Consider the following 18,090-nt stretch of genomic DNA (forward strand, 5'->3'; position numbering starts at 1 on the left):
CGCTCACTGATTTTAGAAACCACGCTCGTCTAATTTGGGAGCCACGCTCGATGATTTGGGAACCACACCTGTTTGACTTGGAAGCCACGCCCGATGGTTTGGGAGCCACGCCCGTCTGATTTGGGAGCCACGCTGATGATTTAGGAATGATGCCCCTTTAATTTGGGAACTACGCCCCTCTGATTTAGGAGCCACGACCGATGATTTAAGGAACCATGTCCGTTGATTTTGGGAACCACACCCATCTAATTTGGGAGCCACGCCAGATGTGTTGATCTAAGGTGCAATTGATCTCCATTTTGATTCTAACAACCAAATTAATTATCATTAATAAATTAATTTACATAACTTATCCTTTTTAATTTTGCCAAAAGGGGAGATAAATATAGAGAAAAATCAAGCGGATAGAAATCTCATGACCAAATGGGAGAGAAATTCTTGGGTAGAATACTCAAAATTGATTAATGATCAAAGGGGGAGTTGATTAATAACTAAGCTAAGTAATCAAATTTGTTTAAATAACAAATTCTTGGGTAGAATACTCAAAATTGATTAATGATTAAAGGGGAGAGTTGATTAATAACTATCCTAAGTAATCAAATTTATTTAAATTACAAATTCAAAAGGGGCAGAAATGCAAATATTGAAGGGGAGTGCCAATTATTAAATACCTTTAAGTAAATTGTTCGTATGGCTTTTAAATATTAGTTGTTGGCTATTCAATTGCATTTATACTTTATCAATTTTGAATATCCAATAATTTGGTTGTCAAAATCAAAAAAGGGGGAGATTTTTGACCTAAGGTGCAATTGATCTCTATTTTGATTCTAATAACCAAATTAATTATCACTAACAGCATATGACTGACTGTCTATATGATAGAGCATCGAAGGAACCAAGCCTATCCCAAAGACTCTTTAGCCTTGAAGAAAATCTTGTAAATTTACCTCAAAAGCGAGAGGGCACTTTTCATAAGGTCAAAAGTTTATAAGACACTGAAAAGTCCACCTGACAGAAGTCCAATCATCTCATGACACTTGGCAGTCAAAGTGTCAAAGCTCCAAGAAGCATAAGGGAGCTTTAAAAGCATGAGGGTGCCTCACTTTAGGTGTTGAGACAAATTCTGGCAGACGATAGTGCGAGGACGGTTTTCACAATTAATGCGATGTCAGTAACCATTGAGACAATAGCCACCCTATCAATGCCACGTGGCTGGAGCTGTTGGAGTTTCAATGTCTCATTTCAGAAAGCGAGGCAATTTTTTGCCATATTAGAAAGCTTGAAAAGCACTATGAGTTAGTGGACATCAACAAAAGAATCCTTAGGAACCTTCCTTTGGATAAGTATGGTGCTAGAGTGTTTAGCAGTGAAGAAGCAAATGAAGACTTAGGGAAAATTCCTATGGATGTTCTTATAGGTAAGCTTCTAACTCATGAGATGTCTCTTGTGAGGGATGAAGCAGGTAGAGATTGTGGGAAGAAAAAAGCCCTAGCTCTCAAACCTAGCACTAGAGCTCAAGATGCAATTGATATTCCAAGTGATGATGAAGAATGAAGAGAAGTTCTAAGTGAGAGTGATGATGTGGTACTCATCATTAAGCATGTCAAGAGGATACTTGAGGCTAAAAGAAGAAGAAGCAATAGGCCCTACACAAGTAAAAAGGCCTTCTCCAAATCAAGAACAAGTAAGGACAAGAAAGCGGAAGTCACTTGCTACAAATGTGGAAAGCAAGGACATATCAAACCGAATTGTCAAAATACTTGAAGAGGAAGAAGAGAGACAAAGAAAAGAAAAAGAGCTTGAAGGCTACTTGGAGTGATGCATCTTCATCCTCCAACAATGAAAGTGAAAGAGAAGAGGAGGCAAATCTTTGCTTCATGGCTAATATGGAAGAATCCCAAGAGGTATGTTTTGCTTCTCATTCATGTAATTCTTCTTCTTCATGTTCAATGATAACCCCAAAGGATCCAACTTTGTTTAGGTACCTAAAATTAAGTGAATTTGACTCCTTTTTGTAGGTGTGTCTTAAATCCACAAGCACAAATCATTGGCATGTTAATAGTGGATATTCGAGGCACATATGACGGGTGACAAAAGTCTTTTCATAGATGTTAAGGACTAGAAAGGAGGCAAAGTAACTTTTGGAAATGATGCCAAAGGTAAGCTAATTGGCATGGATCCATTAGTAAGGATGGTAAATCTTTCATTGATGATGATTTCCTAGTTGATGGTCTGAAACATAATCTATTAAGTGTAAGTCAATTGTGTGGTAAGGGAAACAAAGTCACTTTTAGTTCCAATTGATGGCTTGTCAATTCCCTTATCGATGACAAAGTGATATTCAAAGGAGAAAAAAGTGGCAACACCTATACAATTGATTTATACAAAGTCGATAATTAATCTTTCAAGTGTCTTGCGTCTATTAGTGATGAATCTTGGCTATGGCATAGAAGACTTGGTCATGCAAGCATGAAGCTTCTTCACAAGTTAGCTAAAGAGGAGCTAGTAAATGGACTTCCTAAAGTGAAGTTCATCAAAGACAGGCCTTGTGAACCATGGCAGATAGAAAAATAATACCAATCATCCTTTAAATCCAAAATCATTGTAAGTACTTCTAGACCACTCCAACTACTACATGTGGATTTGTTTGGACCTACTAGAGTAGCTAGCTTGGATGGAAAATCATATGCATTTGTAGTTGTTGATGATTACACTAGATTTACTTGGGTTAACTTCTTTGCTCATAAGAATTAGGCTCTCAATGTTTTTAAATCTTTTGCAAAACGTGTTCAAAATGAAAAAGGATATTTGATTTCCTCTATAAGAAGTGATTATGGAAAGGAATTTGAAAATGATCTTTTTAAAAAATTTTGTAAAGAATTTGGTATTTCCCACAACTTTTCCTCTTCTAGAACTCCCCAACAAAATGAAGTTATGGAAAGAAAAAATAGAACACTAGTGGAAATGGCTAGAATAATGCTTAATAAATATAAACTTCCTTCATACTTTTGGGCCGAAGCCGTTAACACTAGTTGTTATGTTGCTAATAGAGTTTTCAAAAGACCTTTGCTAAACAAAACATCTTATAAGCTTTGGAAAGGAAGAAAACCTAAAAGTCTCATATTTTAGAGTTTTTAGTTGCAAATGCTACATTCTAAATACCAAGGACAACCTTGGAAAATTTGATGCCAAGACCGATATAGGAATATTTCCTAGGCTACTCCATCTTAAGCAACGCTTATAGAGTCTTTAACAAGCACACTATAGTAGTTGAAGAGTTTATGAATGTTATTTTTGATGAATCAAACAAGTTTAATCTTAGGAAAGGTGTATGTGTGGATGATCTTGTAGGTGCATTTGAGGAACTCAAGGTGAACATTAATGATCCCTCAAAAGAAGTAGATGAACTTATGGAGGAAGCTCAAGAAAATCAACACAACCAAGACATTATTCAAAATTCCCAAGAGATGGAAAATTCTCAAGACCTTCCAAAAGCTTAGAATTTAAAAAAGGATCATCCCCCTACTCAAATCGTTGGAGATCTATCAAAAGGTGTAAGTACTTGTTCTAAACTAGTAACTTTAAATAATCTAGCCTTTGTTTCTCAAATTGAGCCAAGGACCATTGATGAGGCTCTAAAAGATAAGAGTTGGTAGATTAGAAGAGGAAGACATTAACTATGATGAGACCTTTGCTCTGGTTGGTAGATTAGAAGCTATTAAGATGCTTTTAGCATATGCATGTCACATGAATTTTAAACTTTTTCAAGTGGATATGAAAAGTTCTTTTTTAAATGGTTTCATTTGAGGATGAAGTCTATGTTGAGCAACCTCCCAGTTTTAAAGACCACAAGTTTCCAAATCATGTTTTTGAACTCTCTAAAGCCTTGTATGGATTAAAGCAAGCTCTTAGAACTTGGTATGAAAGGCTTAGTTCTTTTCTAATTGAGAATGGATTTTAAAAGGGGAAGGTTGACACTACTCTTTTTGTAAAGAAACATAAAAATGATACTGTAATTGTTCAAATTTATGTTGATAACATTGAATTTGGGGCTCCTAATGAGTTGCTTTGTGAGGATATTGCTAAGTACATAACTAGGGAATTTGAAATGAGCAATGATAGGAGAGCTTAAATTCTTTCTTAGTCTCTAAATCAAGCAAAGTAAAGAGGGAATATTCATCAACCAGCCCAAGTACACAAGGGAACTTTTAAAGAAATTTGAAATGGATGGTTGCAAAGTAGCCAAGACCCTAATAAGCATCACAACTAAGTTGGACAAGGATGAGAAGGCTAAGAGCGTAAATGAAAAGCTCTATAGAGGTATGATCGTATCACTTTTATACTTAATCGCCTTTAAACCCGATATCATGCATAGTGTTTGCCTTTGTGCTACATTTCAATCATGTCCAAAAGAGTCTAATTTAAATGTTGTCAAAAGAATTTTGAAATATTTATATGGAACATTAAACTTAAGACTTTGGTACCCTAGAGAAACTCCCTTTGATATAATAGGTTCTTCAGATGCCGATTATGCCAGTAGTCTATTAGATAGAAAGAGAACCTCCAAAACTTACCATTTTCTAGGTAAATGCTTAGTGCCATGGTTTAGCAAGAAACAAGTCTCAGTTGCTCTCTCCACTACGGAAGCCAAAGATGTGGCAGCGGATTGTTGTTGTGCTCAAATTCTTTGGATGAGGCAACAATTAAGAGATTATGGGAGAGAGGTTGATCACATTCCTACTGAATGTGACAACATTAGTGCAATATATATTTCTAAGAATCCTATTCAACACTCTAGGAGTAAACACATAGATATTAGACACCTCTTCTTGAGAGATCATGTTCAAAATGGTAGTGTAGTACTAGAATACTTGATACATCCAAACAACTAGCCGATATTTTCACCAAACCCCTAAATAAGGAGAGAATGAATTTCATAAAAAGAAAATTAGGAATGTTAGATGGAAGCACCCTAGCTTAAACTCTTTATATTATGTGCAAATGACTGATTGTGGCACTTATACTTGTTTCTTTTATTGTGCAATAGTTGAGTATTGAAATCATCTTAGCCCTAGATTCTTTTTAATCTTGGTGCATCTCAATATTCATATATAAAAAGTTATGATCAAAGTGAAAAGAGCATGCTCATGCATTCATTATGTCGTCATTTTTTTTATGAAATTTCAAAAAAGCACGCTCGCGCTTTATAGGTCAACAGGCAATCCTGAGAATGACCTTAAAAGCACGACTGCGATTTAATATAAAACTTGTTCTTGTATGCATAATAATATTAAAAATGTGAAAGGACCCAAGCCTCAAGAAAAGAGACACTTAAATAAAAGGAAGTTTAATCTAAATGTCCTATATCACTATTGCATGAGGAATGGGCATATCAATGTCTTTGGCTACATTAGAAAGGCACATCTCTAACTAAGAGAAACCTTTATGGCTAACTCCAAAGGATCTAAAATGATTTGGGTACCTAAACAAATCTAATTTCATTTTTATTGGTATGCTTCAAATCAACATTGAAAAGAGGAGATTGGCATGTGAATAGTGGTTGCTCAAGGCACATGATTGGGAATGGCAATCTCTTCTCGCACTTAAAAAGGATTGATGCAGGAAAGGTAACTTTTGAAAACAATCCCCAAATACTCTCAAAGTTTTGCTTTAAGACTACGCGTTAAATGCATTATTAGAGAGCAAATTGCGGTTGTGCTTCCTGCGTTGGGGTCGCAATTCTTGAAATGTCCCAAAGGTTATTTGATGTGGCACAAAGATACTGGATGCTTCAAATATAACTGTTGGTTGTTGCAACAGTCATAACTCTTCATGAATTTCATGGTCGTGCTCCTAAAGATAGCAGTCGCAATTTCCAACTTTAGAAAGCTAATGGCCTCTACCTCAAAACTCTTGCTTTTTACGATCACACTTGCATGGGTGCGGTCAGAATTTTCAAATGGACTTGGATTTTAAATTATGATCTTTGCTACACAAACAATAGTTAAAAGTTTATTAATTTTAGACTCAATTTAAGTATCAAGATCAAAATGAGAGACTTTAGCCTTATGATAAATCATCTAGGTTAACAAACATTAACTTTTTGGAAGCTTTTGAGAAGTAACAGTGTAAAGCTTGCCTCCTAATTTCTCAAAATTGAGTTTAATAAAACCCTAAATGTGGAAAAGAGAAGAAACACTAAAATTGGGTAAAACGGCATCATGTTCTCTTTTGCCTTTGTTTTTATGTATAATATGAGAGTTTTAATAAAATGGTGAGTTTTTGTATTGCTCAACTGGCTTCCAAGATGACTTATAGACATGTTAGCAAGCCACATCATCAATTGCACACACCTTGTGGAGCTTTGGGTAGATTTGAAACAATACACAAAGAAGATAGACCAATTTGAGAAAATGAGAGTATATTTGAGAAATTGGTGAATGTTTAGGGGTAGATTAGGTTGTTTTGCCTTTAAAAAAGAGGGTTAATTATTTTGACATTCCTAAATTATATCAAAAATTATACCAGTAGATCCTTATGTATTTTATAATTACTTTAACATCTCTGTCTTTTAACTCTATTAAACTATTATGTCCTTAACCTAAATATAAACATTAAATGTAATTAAAATATCTAATATACCCCCTAATGGATTAAATAGCTTAACGTTTCTAAGTTTTATTAAAATATACTAGTAGATCCCTTTGTTTCTATAACTAATTTTAACATTCCTCTTGTTTTATTATGTTAAACTTTTACATCCTTCGGTTAAAAATAAATATTAAATGAAAATCCAAGCTTTGTATATATAATTCTTCTAGAATTTATTTATATATTAAAAATAATGATAAAGTTATAATTCTTTTGACTTAACTTGTCACGACCCCACCCGTGGGCCCGTGACCGGCACTAGGGAATGGGTAGGCTTAAGGCCACCGAAACCCGTAGTAAGCCTGACACTCACTGATTTAAACAAATCTCATCTCAAATTAATATTATTAAAACCATAAATTATCTTAATAGTTACACTTTACAAAATTTAATCGGTCTGCCAGAAGAACTAGGCGAGACCCGAAGCTCAGAAAATTTACAACTGATACATTTACTATTACTACTGCGGAGAATCTAAGATTTACCAATTTACATACCAAATCAAATACATCACCCCGATGATGAAGGAGTCGGATTCTTGAATAAGAGTCGCGAGAGGACTAGCGATCACGAATCAAAATAAGAAATGAGACCGGTCTAGAGTGAGTTAAAATCATATATCTAAAACAGTTTCAAACATTTCAATATCACATTCATTTAATTTTAAAAATAATTAATAAATCACGCGAACCATACGTGTCATGTTAAAACATATGTGTCATGCCATGCTTAAACAAAATTTATTCCACATGCAACGGGACGGAGTACTTCAGTATAACCCTAATCCCAACTCTAACATCTCGATTTATTTCAACACTTATGTCTCAACTAACCTCAACTCTAACATCTCAACCTCTCATTCCAACAGGACTGGCGCCCAGAGAGCAAAGCTCGACCAGGGACCTTACCTCCAGTCCGGTCACTTAACTCTCAGCCTTAGCCTTTCGGCTCTCTTATCCAATAAGACTGGCGCCCAGAGAGCTTAGCTCGACCAGGGACCTTACCTCCAGTCTGGTCACTTAAATTTCCAAATAAGCCGGCGCCCAGAGAGCAATGCTCGACCAGGGACCTTTACTCCGGCAACCACACTCTACTAAGCCCAGAGAGCGATGCTCGACCAGGGCAGGTCCTAATCTTTCTTTCTCAAAATTTTTTTACCTCTTTACCCTTTTCCTATCTCTCTCATATTATATTGGAACACTCATCCAACTCCTATGTTCTACTGCCGTCCCATCCTGAGTCATCATGCAATATTAAAATTGGTAATGAAGGAAAAACATATTTAAATAGTAATTAAAAGCATCATGCAAATGATAATAATAATAATTAAATGAAAATTGAAATTTGCAAATAAATATTCACAGTAGCAAATCAAATTTTATGCATGACACGTGCGTAAGCGATATATGACTTTAACTCACAGGTTTGGCGACCTCCTACCTACCTCCGGTGCCTCGGTAGGAGCGAGCCGAACAATCCCGACAATCTAGTCACGGAAAAAATTTATCAAAACGCTGAAACAATCGATCTTTAATGTTAGGTCTAGACTCCTGGGGTATACAGAATCTCGACTCGGAGAATTCTCACCGAAAATCCCGTGAACCTCCTCTACAACACGAACATTACCCCCCGTAAAAACGGGTCCAGGACTGCCGGAAGAACACTCCAAATATCCAACAATTTAAACAACGGAGTCGGGTCCCCAAACTTCACTATTTCAGACTCGCCACACGACAAAATCTGAGGTGCAACCGGCAGACAAATATTTTGACTCACAAAAATCATCAAATACTCAATATAATCCAATAGATACAATTAAACCAAGAATTTCTAAAATTAACGGGCCAAAGAAAATTACCGAGACGCTCGATCGCTCGGTCGACTACTCACCACGGAGTCCGATCGACGATCCGAACACACCATCGGACTCACAACGGCCAGCCGATGGCGATCCCGCCCGATTTTCCGATCGATACCCGATCATTCGGAGAGATTTGCGGACGATCTCGACCGTCGATTTGCAAATGAAGCCCGATCGCCACGAAATTAGTGCCATCGCGAAGCTTGAGCTGAGGAGAGTCGGGATACGTCCTCCGATCGTCCATCCTCCGCCGGAGCTCGCCGGAAAAACCAGAAAACACGGCTGCCACCACTTCGCAAGAACTCTCTCCTCCGGCCACCAAAACCGATGCCGCTGCCGCCAAAGGAAGCTCTCTCCAAGGGGAGCTGATCGCCACCGAGATCGGCCGGAAGGCCACCGGACACGGCCGAACGGCTTCGGAAACCGCTGCCACACGTCAGCGATTCCGCCGCGCTAGCCTCCACCGCCACCATCGGGCTCGCCGTTGGCGTGCGCTCCTTCCGACGTCAGCGCCGCCCTCGGCAGCCTCCGTCCGTCCACCATGGACGCCGACGCCTCTCTCTCCTCCCTTTCTTCTTCTTCCTTCTTTCTTTTCTCTCTCCCCGATTTCCATTCCTTTCAATATCGACATTTGACCCCTGAACTTTTCCTTATTGCAATTTGGTCCCTCAACTTTCTTAATTACTTACAATTTCATCCTGCAGAATTCTAATTTAATCCCCAAACTTCTTTTTAGCCTTTCAATTAAGCCCTTAACTATTTAATTTGGGTCAAATCCGAATTATTGGAAATACACAATTACAAAAATACCCCTGATAAGCATCATACTACACATGTTTTCATGCCCGATTGTTCACATTTTTATGCATGATTATCCCGTTTTGTGCTAGAATCACCTGTCTTTTGTTTCCCTTTTCATTTCAAGTCATTTTCGAAGGACACCATCAGCAATCGAGGGAAATACGTGTGATTACGGAGCAAAATCCATCAAATTGGGAGAGAACAAGCACCCCGAGGGTTGAGCACGGCCTGGACTCCGGCCGTGCTGAATTATCAAGAGGCTATCCCCAATTGTGCCATTTCAAGCACGCCTTCAGTAGCCACCACGGCCTCCGGCCGTGGTGGATCAAGACGCTTGGCACTACCGTGGTGGCTCGGCAGACTCCACAGTTCAGCCTGACTGGACTCCGGCCGTGCTGAATCAACTATATAGGCGATTTTGAATTCTAATTGAAGGGGATGATTTTTGGACTCAATTCCAAGACACACACTTAATCAAATATTTCCTATACCTCAATTGTAGACCGGGAGAGATCAATTTTCATCAATTGAAGGGGAGATTCCACTTATTCCAACATCGAATTGAAGATCAAGACAAACTTTGGAAGCATTCAAGAGGCAACTAGGGTTTGAGATTTGAATTTGCAAATTTAGGGTTTCTCATTCAGCTTGAAAGAGAAGGGTGTACATACCTTTAATTTGTTTTTCCTTATTTTGTTCTTTAATTGCTTTGACTATGAACATGAGCAGCTAGATCTTTTGAATCCATTAGGGTTCACCTTTGTTGATGGATTATGCTTAATTGTTAGTTTTTTATAATTGTCATTCTTGCAATCTTCTTGCTATTCAGTAATAAAAGTTTGATGCAGTTAATTTGAGACGTTAGATTAATTGTTTATTAGGTTGTTTCTTGACATTGAGAAATGCTTGTTATAACTGGATTTTGAATAGTAAGGACTGGTAGTTAACACTTAGAGATGAGGTTGATTTACTCACGGATTAAGAACTAACAACTCTTAATAGTCTTAAATCATACTTAATGCTAATTTGCAGTAATCCGATAGGAAGAGATTCCATTAGGTTAGTGCAGGTTTAGGAATCCGGTAAGCTCGAGAGAGGAACCGGGATTCAATTCAGGATTTAGGCACGGGTAAGCAAGATCGGCAATCCATAAAATTCATCTTTGGAATTCCATCACTTAGGCTCCCTTTTGGATTTATTTCTCTCTTTACAATTGTCTTTTAATTGTCCATTGTTGTCCTTCATTTACTTAATTGCACTCATAACCATTAGCTGGTATGTTAGAACTTTCACACCCTATTTCAGACTAGATAACATAGCAAGCAGTAGTAACTCTAGGTTCACTCGATCTCCAGGGATACGACCTTGATACTCACTAGTGCTAGGCTGCATCGGTAGGTTCACTGCCTTAGGTGTAGGTTGCATAAAGAGCCCATCAAGTTTTTGGCGCCGTTCGTGGGAACGGTGAACTAGAGTGAATTGTTTTTGTGTTAATTTAGTCATTATTTATTTTATTCATTTATTCTTTAATTTTATTATTATTTATTATTATATTATTTTTGTTGATCGGTGGTTGTGTGGACTTTCGGTTTGGTGGTTTATGACCAGGAGCTCAAACTCGAATCTTATAGAGCCTCTATCTGATCCAGAACGATCCCTCAGACTCTTAAGGAAGAGGTTGCAATTAGAAGAGGAGGAGATTGAGGTTGAGGTACCTGTGGATAGACTAGACACGATGGAAAACCATAACCCCACGCATGAGTGAGGATCGAGAGAACGATGTACGAGTTTGCTCGACCATCTTTGGATGGGACGAAAACTAGTATAGTCAGACCTGCTGTAGCGGCCAACAATTTTGAGATAAAGGCCAATGTTATCCAGATGATCCAACAAAGCGTGCAGTTTGGAGGATTGCCCAGCGAGGATCCCAATGCACATATCTCCAACTTTTTAGAGATTTGTGACACATTCAAAATAAATGGAACAACCGATGATGCCATTCGGCTGAGATTGTTTCCATTTTCCTTGAGGGACAGAGCAAAGAGATGGTTACAATCTCTTCCACAACAGACGATCACTACTTGGAAGGCGTTGGCCGAAAAATTTTTATATAAGTATTTTCCTCCCGCTAAAACTGCTAAACTTAGAAATGACATATCTTCTTTTGTGCAGTTTGATGATGAAAGCATGTACGATGCATGGGAGAGATTTAAAGATCTTTTGAGATGCTGCCCACATCACGGATTGCCAGTGTGGATGCAGTTCGGACCTTCGGGTTGAACCTCGCAGCGAGGCGGATGGTGGATGCTGCGGCGGTGGGCGCTAAACATTAAGGCCTTTAGAGCAAGCTCGGGAACTTGATAGAGGAAATGGCCATGAACAACTATCAATGGCAATCCTCTAGGAGCCGACCAGGAAGACAAGGAGTGGTCAACCAAGTGGACTCTGGCGGCCTTGGCAGCTCAAGTGGAGCTTCTAGCCAAGAAGATCGACCAACTCAGGATCTTGGGTTCACGCGTGAGCGTTGGGCTGCGAGTTTTATGGTGGCCCGCATTACGGTCTGACATCTGCATGGAGGTATGTTTGCTTCATCCTCTACTACTTTTCCATCTAATTCGCTATGTCGTCCGATGTTGAACAGTTAATTATATGGGGAATGCCCCAAGGCGAACGATCCTTACAAAGAATACATACAACCCTGGGTGGCGCAATCATCCCAACTTGATTGGAGGAACAATAACGCTCGGGGGTCCACTGGTTTTCGGAGACTTCATCGGCGGTGACAACATTCAAATTTGGACTGCACAAGCTCCTCCTCTACCGGAAAAGAAGTCAAATTTAGAGGAGCTTATAATGAAGTTTGTGACGTCCTACGGAGATGAGGTTCCAGTGACGATAGTGCACTTAGGAACCAGCAGGCCTCGATTCAGAACTTGGAGACCCAAATTGGCCAAATCTCTAAGATGTTGTCTGAGAGGCAGCAAGGAGCGCTCCCGAGCACCACTGAGTCTAACCCGAGGGAGCACGTGAATGCCATCACTTTGCGTTCAGGTAAGTTAGTTTCAGCTCCTTCTAAGCCTGTTTTTTATGACGCCACTATTGATGTGCAGGTTAAGGCAAGCAGTAAGGTTAGGGAACCTGAGGGACAAAAGGTGAAATCAATTCCAGTTAGGGAATATCAACCTAAGATTCCTTATCCTGCTAGAGATAAACAAGCAGAGGCGAAAGAGCAGTTCAGTAAGTTTTTAGATATTTTTAGACAACTGCATATTAACTTGCCTTTTATTGATGCATTGGAGCAGATGCCAAAGTATGCTAAGTTCTTAAAGGACATACTTAGCAGAAAAAGGAAGTTGGAGGAGGTCGCCTATGTTCAGCTTAATGAGGAGTGCTCAGCGGTGTTTCAGAGCAAGTTGCCAGAGAAACGTCACGATCCAGGGAGTTTCACTATTCCTTGCACTTTAGGTAATTTATATGTTGATGATGCATTAGCTGATTTGGGGGCTAGCATAAACGTCATGCCCACTAGTTTGTTCAATAAGCTAGGTTTGGGGGAGGCAAAATCCACTAGGATGTGCATACAATTAGTCAATTACTGTTAAGCTTCCTAAGGGAATTGTGGAAAATGTGCTAGTTAAGGTAGATAAGTTCATATTTCCTGTGGACTTTGTGGTTTTGGATATGGACAATGAGCATGGTATACCATTAATTTTGGGGAGACCTTTCCTTGCCACAGCTAGAGCTAAAATAGACGTATTTGAGGGGAAGTTAGAACTTAATGTAGGGGACGATTGTGTCACTTTTAGTTTACCCTCATTTGATAGTTCTTCCACCGACCATGTTCATGCCATTTGTTGTATTGATGGAATTGATCTTGCATGTAATACACAACCACAAGATGTACAAATGGATGATGCTATACATGTTTCTTCCCCTACTAGTATGTGTTATTCATCTGAAAAAATTAACTTGTATCAATATGAGACTTTGTGCTGTGATAGACCCGAGAAGGGTAGTTGCAAGTTTGTTTTTGACAGATCACTTAGCCGGAATTCGGAGTGGATGAATGGACATCCTAAATCGGTCCAGAGAGCACCTCCTTGGACATCTACTGCACACATCGGACCTTTTCATTGCGCTTATATGCCTCGAACCCCAACTTACATTGAGCCTACCTTCTTAATTTGCCCGCGATGCAGGAATGCTGATCCAGAGTCCAGCTAGACGACTCGAACAAAAAGAAGCGCCTTCGGGAGGCATTCCCGAATCTATTTTTGCTTTCTGAATTTTTGGACATTTTTTTTATTTTATTTTATGTAGTCATTTGCAATTAGATATTTCAGTCTGTTTTTAGTAAGTTTGATTTTGAGGAGATGCTATCTTATTGAACCTTTTACTAGATGTTGCTTGGAATGTGTTTATTCTTGAATTTTGCAGGAGTTAGCCTACTTGATGCTCGTACGTAATTTTGAGGACTGACATATTTTGAAGTGTTAAAGTACACATCAAGGGTAGTATCTAGTAGACTTTCTAGTTTTTATCTCTTCTTGTCGTCTTGTTTTTCTCTTAGTTTTCTAATTTCTTTTATAGACTCCCATAATTAGCTTCATTTTACGTATTTTATTCCTTTTATTTTGGAGTGCCTACCTTGTTCACACTGAGGACAGTGTCTTTCACAAGTGTGGGGTAGGTACCATAGATTTGTGCAGTCTGCGATTTTATCTTTCTTTGTTTTTATCTTGTTTTAATATCCCTTATTGATTGAGTCCATTCATTATTCTGTCCTTATCTTGAGTTTTGTTTTAATCGAGTAGTTAATGATTTTCTCCTTTGAATGGATTCCCTTATAGCTTTTATCGAACCTTGTTGGAAGAAGGCAATGAACGAATCTCTTAATTACAATCCGACGGGTAAAACCGGTATTTTTCCTTAAATTCTTCCATTTTACTTTATCTTAGATATAGAACACTGTTAATATTGTTGCTTATTATTGTGATTGACTGTTTAAACTTTGGTTTGAGAATTCATGCAATTTTAACCCACTCAAATGGTGAGATTTTGAGCCAATTGGTGCATCACTATTATGCTCCCTTTTCTTTCATTAGTGAGCATTTTACAGAATCTCTGTTTCTAGAACTTGCTTTCGATATCTGTTGAGATTACATGAATTGTCAATAATCGTGAGATGATTTGGGCACTTAGGATTTACACAATTTGGCCAAAAAGCCTAACCCTATTTTTCCCTTAGTGAACCAATTTTGAGCCTTAGCCATTCCTTTCGTGACAATAATAACAGTGACACTCATCTTATCACTTCTATTCATTTGACCATTCTTTCTACCATTGTTGCTGGAAATTATATAAGTTATGCTGCATTTTACTTTGGATCAATCTGCATTCATATATTTCACTAAGTTGCTAGATTTTTCATAAATGCTCCCTTCAATTATTGTATGTGTCAATAACCAACAACTCCTACATAAGCTATTGTAATATATATACATAGTATATATTTTTATATATAAAAAAAAAACAACAAAAAAAAAATAAAAAAATGTAGAAAGTATTAATTTAGTTCATTTCGAGCATCATCTTATTTTTAGAGCAACTTAGTATTCATTTTGGTACAGCACTTGATCCTTCATTACTTTCTTGCATTACTTGCTTAACTTCCAGCAACTTGTAGCCTACTTTCCATATTTATACGTACCTTACCTTAACCCCATTACAACCTGGCTCAAGACCGTTTGATCATGATTATTGATTATTTCGTAGTAGTGGAGATTGAATCCATAAGCAAGCCTTTGGTAAGCACTTTTTCTGTATTTTTGCGTTGAGAGCTTGGCGATCTTCTTTCACCTATATACACTTGTGTGTTTTGAGTGATATCTTGTGAGGCATGATTCTCAATCTCTTAATTTAGATGGTTTATCATTTTAACTTTAGCAACTTTATTAAGTTTGCTCTTTCTCTTAAGGATTTAGTGATTTGGGGATTTTGGGAAAAAATCATTACGGAGTTTTGAAATTTGTTTTGAGCTAACCTCCTGCAATGCAGCTGATTGAGTTATTTGATATCTTTTGAGGAGTGAGTTGTAAATTGCTTGAGGACAAGCAAAAGTTTAAGTATGGGGTAATTTGATAAGCATCATACTACATATGTTTTCATGCCCGATTGTTCACATTTTTATGCATGATTATCCCGTTTTATGCTAGAATCACCTGTCTTTTGTTTCCCTTTTCATTTCAGGTCATTTTCGAAGGACACCATCAGCAATCGAGGGAAATACGTGTGATTACGGAGCAAAATCCATCAAATTGGGCGAGAACAAGCACCCCGAGGGTTGAGCACGGCCTGGACTCCGGCCGTGCTGAATTATCAAGAGGCTATCCCCAATTGTGCCATTTCAGCACGCCTTCCGTAGCCACCACGGCCTCCGGCCGACTGTGGTGGATCAAGACCGCCTTGGGCACGGCCTGTGGTGGCTCGGCTATGAGACTCCTGATTGACGACTGGACTCGTGTCTTGAATCAACTATATAGGCGATTTTGAATTCTAATTGAAGGGGACAATTTTTGGACTCAATTCCAAGACACACACTTAATCAAATATTTCCTATACCTCAATTGTAGACCGGGAGAGATCAATTTTCATCAATTGAAGGGGAGATTCCACTTATTCCAACATCGAATTGAAGATCAAGACAAACTTTGGAAGCATTCAAGAGGCAACTAGGGTTTGAGATTTTGAATTTGCAAATTTAGGGTTTCTCATTCAGCTTGAAAGAGAAGGGTGTACATACCTTTAATTTGTTTTTCCTTATTTTGTTCTTTAATTGCTTTGACTATGAACATGAGCGTACTAGATCTTTTGAATCCATTAGGGTTCACCTTTGTTGATGGATTATGCTTAATTGTTAGTTTTTTATAATTGTCATTCTTGCAATCTTCTTGCTATTCAGTAATAAAAGTTTGATGCAGTTAATTTGAGACGTTAGATTAATTGTTTATTAGGTTGTTTCTTGACATTGAGAAATGCTTGTTATAACTGGATTTTGAATAGTAAGGACTGGTAGTTAACACTTAGAGATGAGGTTGATTTACTCACGGATTAAGAACTAACAACTCTTAATAGTCTTAAATCATACTTAATGCTAATTTGTAGTAATCCGATAGGAAGAGATTCCATTAGGTTAGTGCAGGGTTTAGGAATCCGGTAAGCTCGAGAGAGGCAGGGATTCAATTCAGGGATTTAGGCACGGGTAAGCAAGATCGGCAATCCATAAAATTCATCTTTAGAATTCCATCACTTAGGCTCCCTTTTGGATTTATTTCTCTCTTTACAATTATCTTTTAATTGTCCATTGTTGTCCTTCATTTACTTAATTGCACTCATAACCATTAGCTGGTATATTAGAACTTTCACACCCTATTTCAGACTAGATAACATAGCAAGCAGTAGTAACTCTAGGTTCACCCGATCTCCAGGGATACGACCTTGATACTCACTAGTGCTAGGCTGCATCGGTAGGTTCACTGCCTTAGGTGTAGGTTGGAAATACACAATTACAAAAATACCCCTGACCGACATATTTATTTACAAAAATACCAAGCTCACAAATTTCCATTAAAACTCCATAAAAAATAACATTATACTTTCAATCCTTATTCCAAAATAAATTTCCAATTTAGTCCTAACACACAATTAAATTAAATAATCAATTTCCAACTTAAAATTTAATACTACTAATCAATTATAATACCAATTTTTCCAAAATTCTTTTATAAACACATCCTTTATAATTTCTTCCAAAATTTTTCAATATATAATTTTACTTATATAAATATGCATTTGGGAAAATTTTGAATAACCAAAATATAATCATTTCTCAAATAATTTACTTGAATAATTTCTTAAAATTTCAAACTAATTGGGTATAGAAAATAACTCATTTATTTGATTAATATTAAATTTTTCATTAAATCATTTCAAATTAAACCCAATAATAATGAAGCTAAAATTAACTTAAATAAAAACTCATTATTAAATATATAAAAATTTCGGGTGTTACATAACTTAACATGATTAATTATAAAAGGTATTATCCAATAAAATCTTTTTATATATTTTTATAGAAGGTATCTTTTTTAGTCAAAATATCTTAGTACAAATCTTAATTTCTTTAAATTTATCTAATAATTTATAATTTTAACTTTTAAATATTTATGGCAGCAATTTCGGGCGCGCACCAAGTGTCTCTAGTGACTACGGCACTGCAAGGCTTTCAACTTAATCGGGAACAAGCTAATTAGTCAGAGAGACTAGTGGGGAGATGGGAGTCACCACCCAAGTAACTATGACACTTTTACTAATGAGTGAATTTTCTCGATTCTATAAGGAAGCTTACATCACAAATCCATAAATGGATCCGGAAGCCAACTTCCTTATTTTTGTAAATGTATCTTTAATTTTATTATTTAACGAGTTATTCCCTATAAATACAATATAATATTCCTACACCTCAAGCACTACAATATTTGAGGTCCACTTAAATCTAGCCCATTTTATTAAAGCCCAGCCCATGCTCAAAGTTATTAACCTAACTTGGTAATTAATTATACACAAGGCCCACTTCAATAATTTGTTTCATTTGAGCTTCTAAATGTTTCATTGAAGCCTCAACAGAATTTGTGTTTTTCTCATTCTTCTCCATCCTATCATGAGAAGTCATCATAAATTATTGAAGTGTTTCTTCCAGACTCGGCTTTCTTTACTCA

At 37.4% G+C, this 18,090-nt stretch overlaps 1 protein-coding gene and 1 non-coding gene across 2 annotated transcripts; one reads left to right on the forward strand and one right to left on the reverse strand.

Annotated features, from left to right (window-relative positions):
- The first annotated feature begins 4,223 nt into the window (after positions 1-4,223).
- LOC125369293 (secreted RxLR effector protein 161-like) lies at positions 4,224-4,892 on the forward strand. Its single transcript, XM_048371309.1, has one exon. It carries the CDS (start codon positions 4,224-4,226, stop codon positions 4,890-4,892), a length of 669 nt encoding a protein of 222 aa, XP_048227266.1.
- A 6,560-nt stretch (positions 4,893-11,452) lies between these two features.
- LOC125369394 lies at positions 11,453-11,559 on the reverse strand. The gene has a single exon (XR_007214950.1). It is a non-coding gene; the product is annotated as a small nucleolar RNA R71 (small nucleolar RNA).
- Positions 11,560-18,090: the final 6,531 nt, after the last annotated feature.

Source organism: Ricinus communis, chromosome 2, assembly GCF_019578655.1.
Source record: "Ricinus communis isolate WT05 ecotype wild-type chromosome 2, ASM1957865v1, whole genome shotgun sequence".
Taxonomy (NCBI): Eukaryota; Viridiplantae; Streptophyta; class Magnoliopsida; order Malpighiales; family Euphorbiaceae; genus Ricinus; species Ricinus communis.

Excerpts from the sequence above, each read along its gene's own strand:
- LOC125369293 (XM_048371309.1), top strand. The coding sequence starts at position 4,224 with ATGGATGGTTGCAAAGTAGCCAAGACCCTAATAAGCATCACAACTAAG.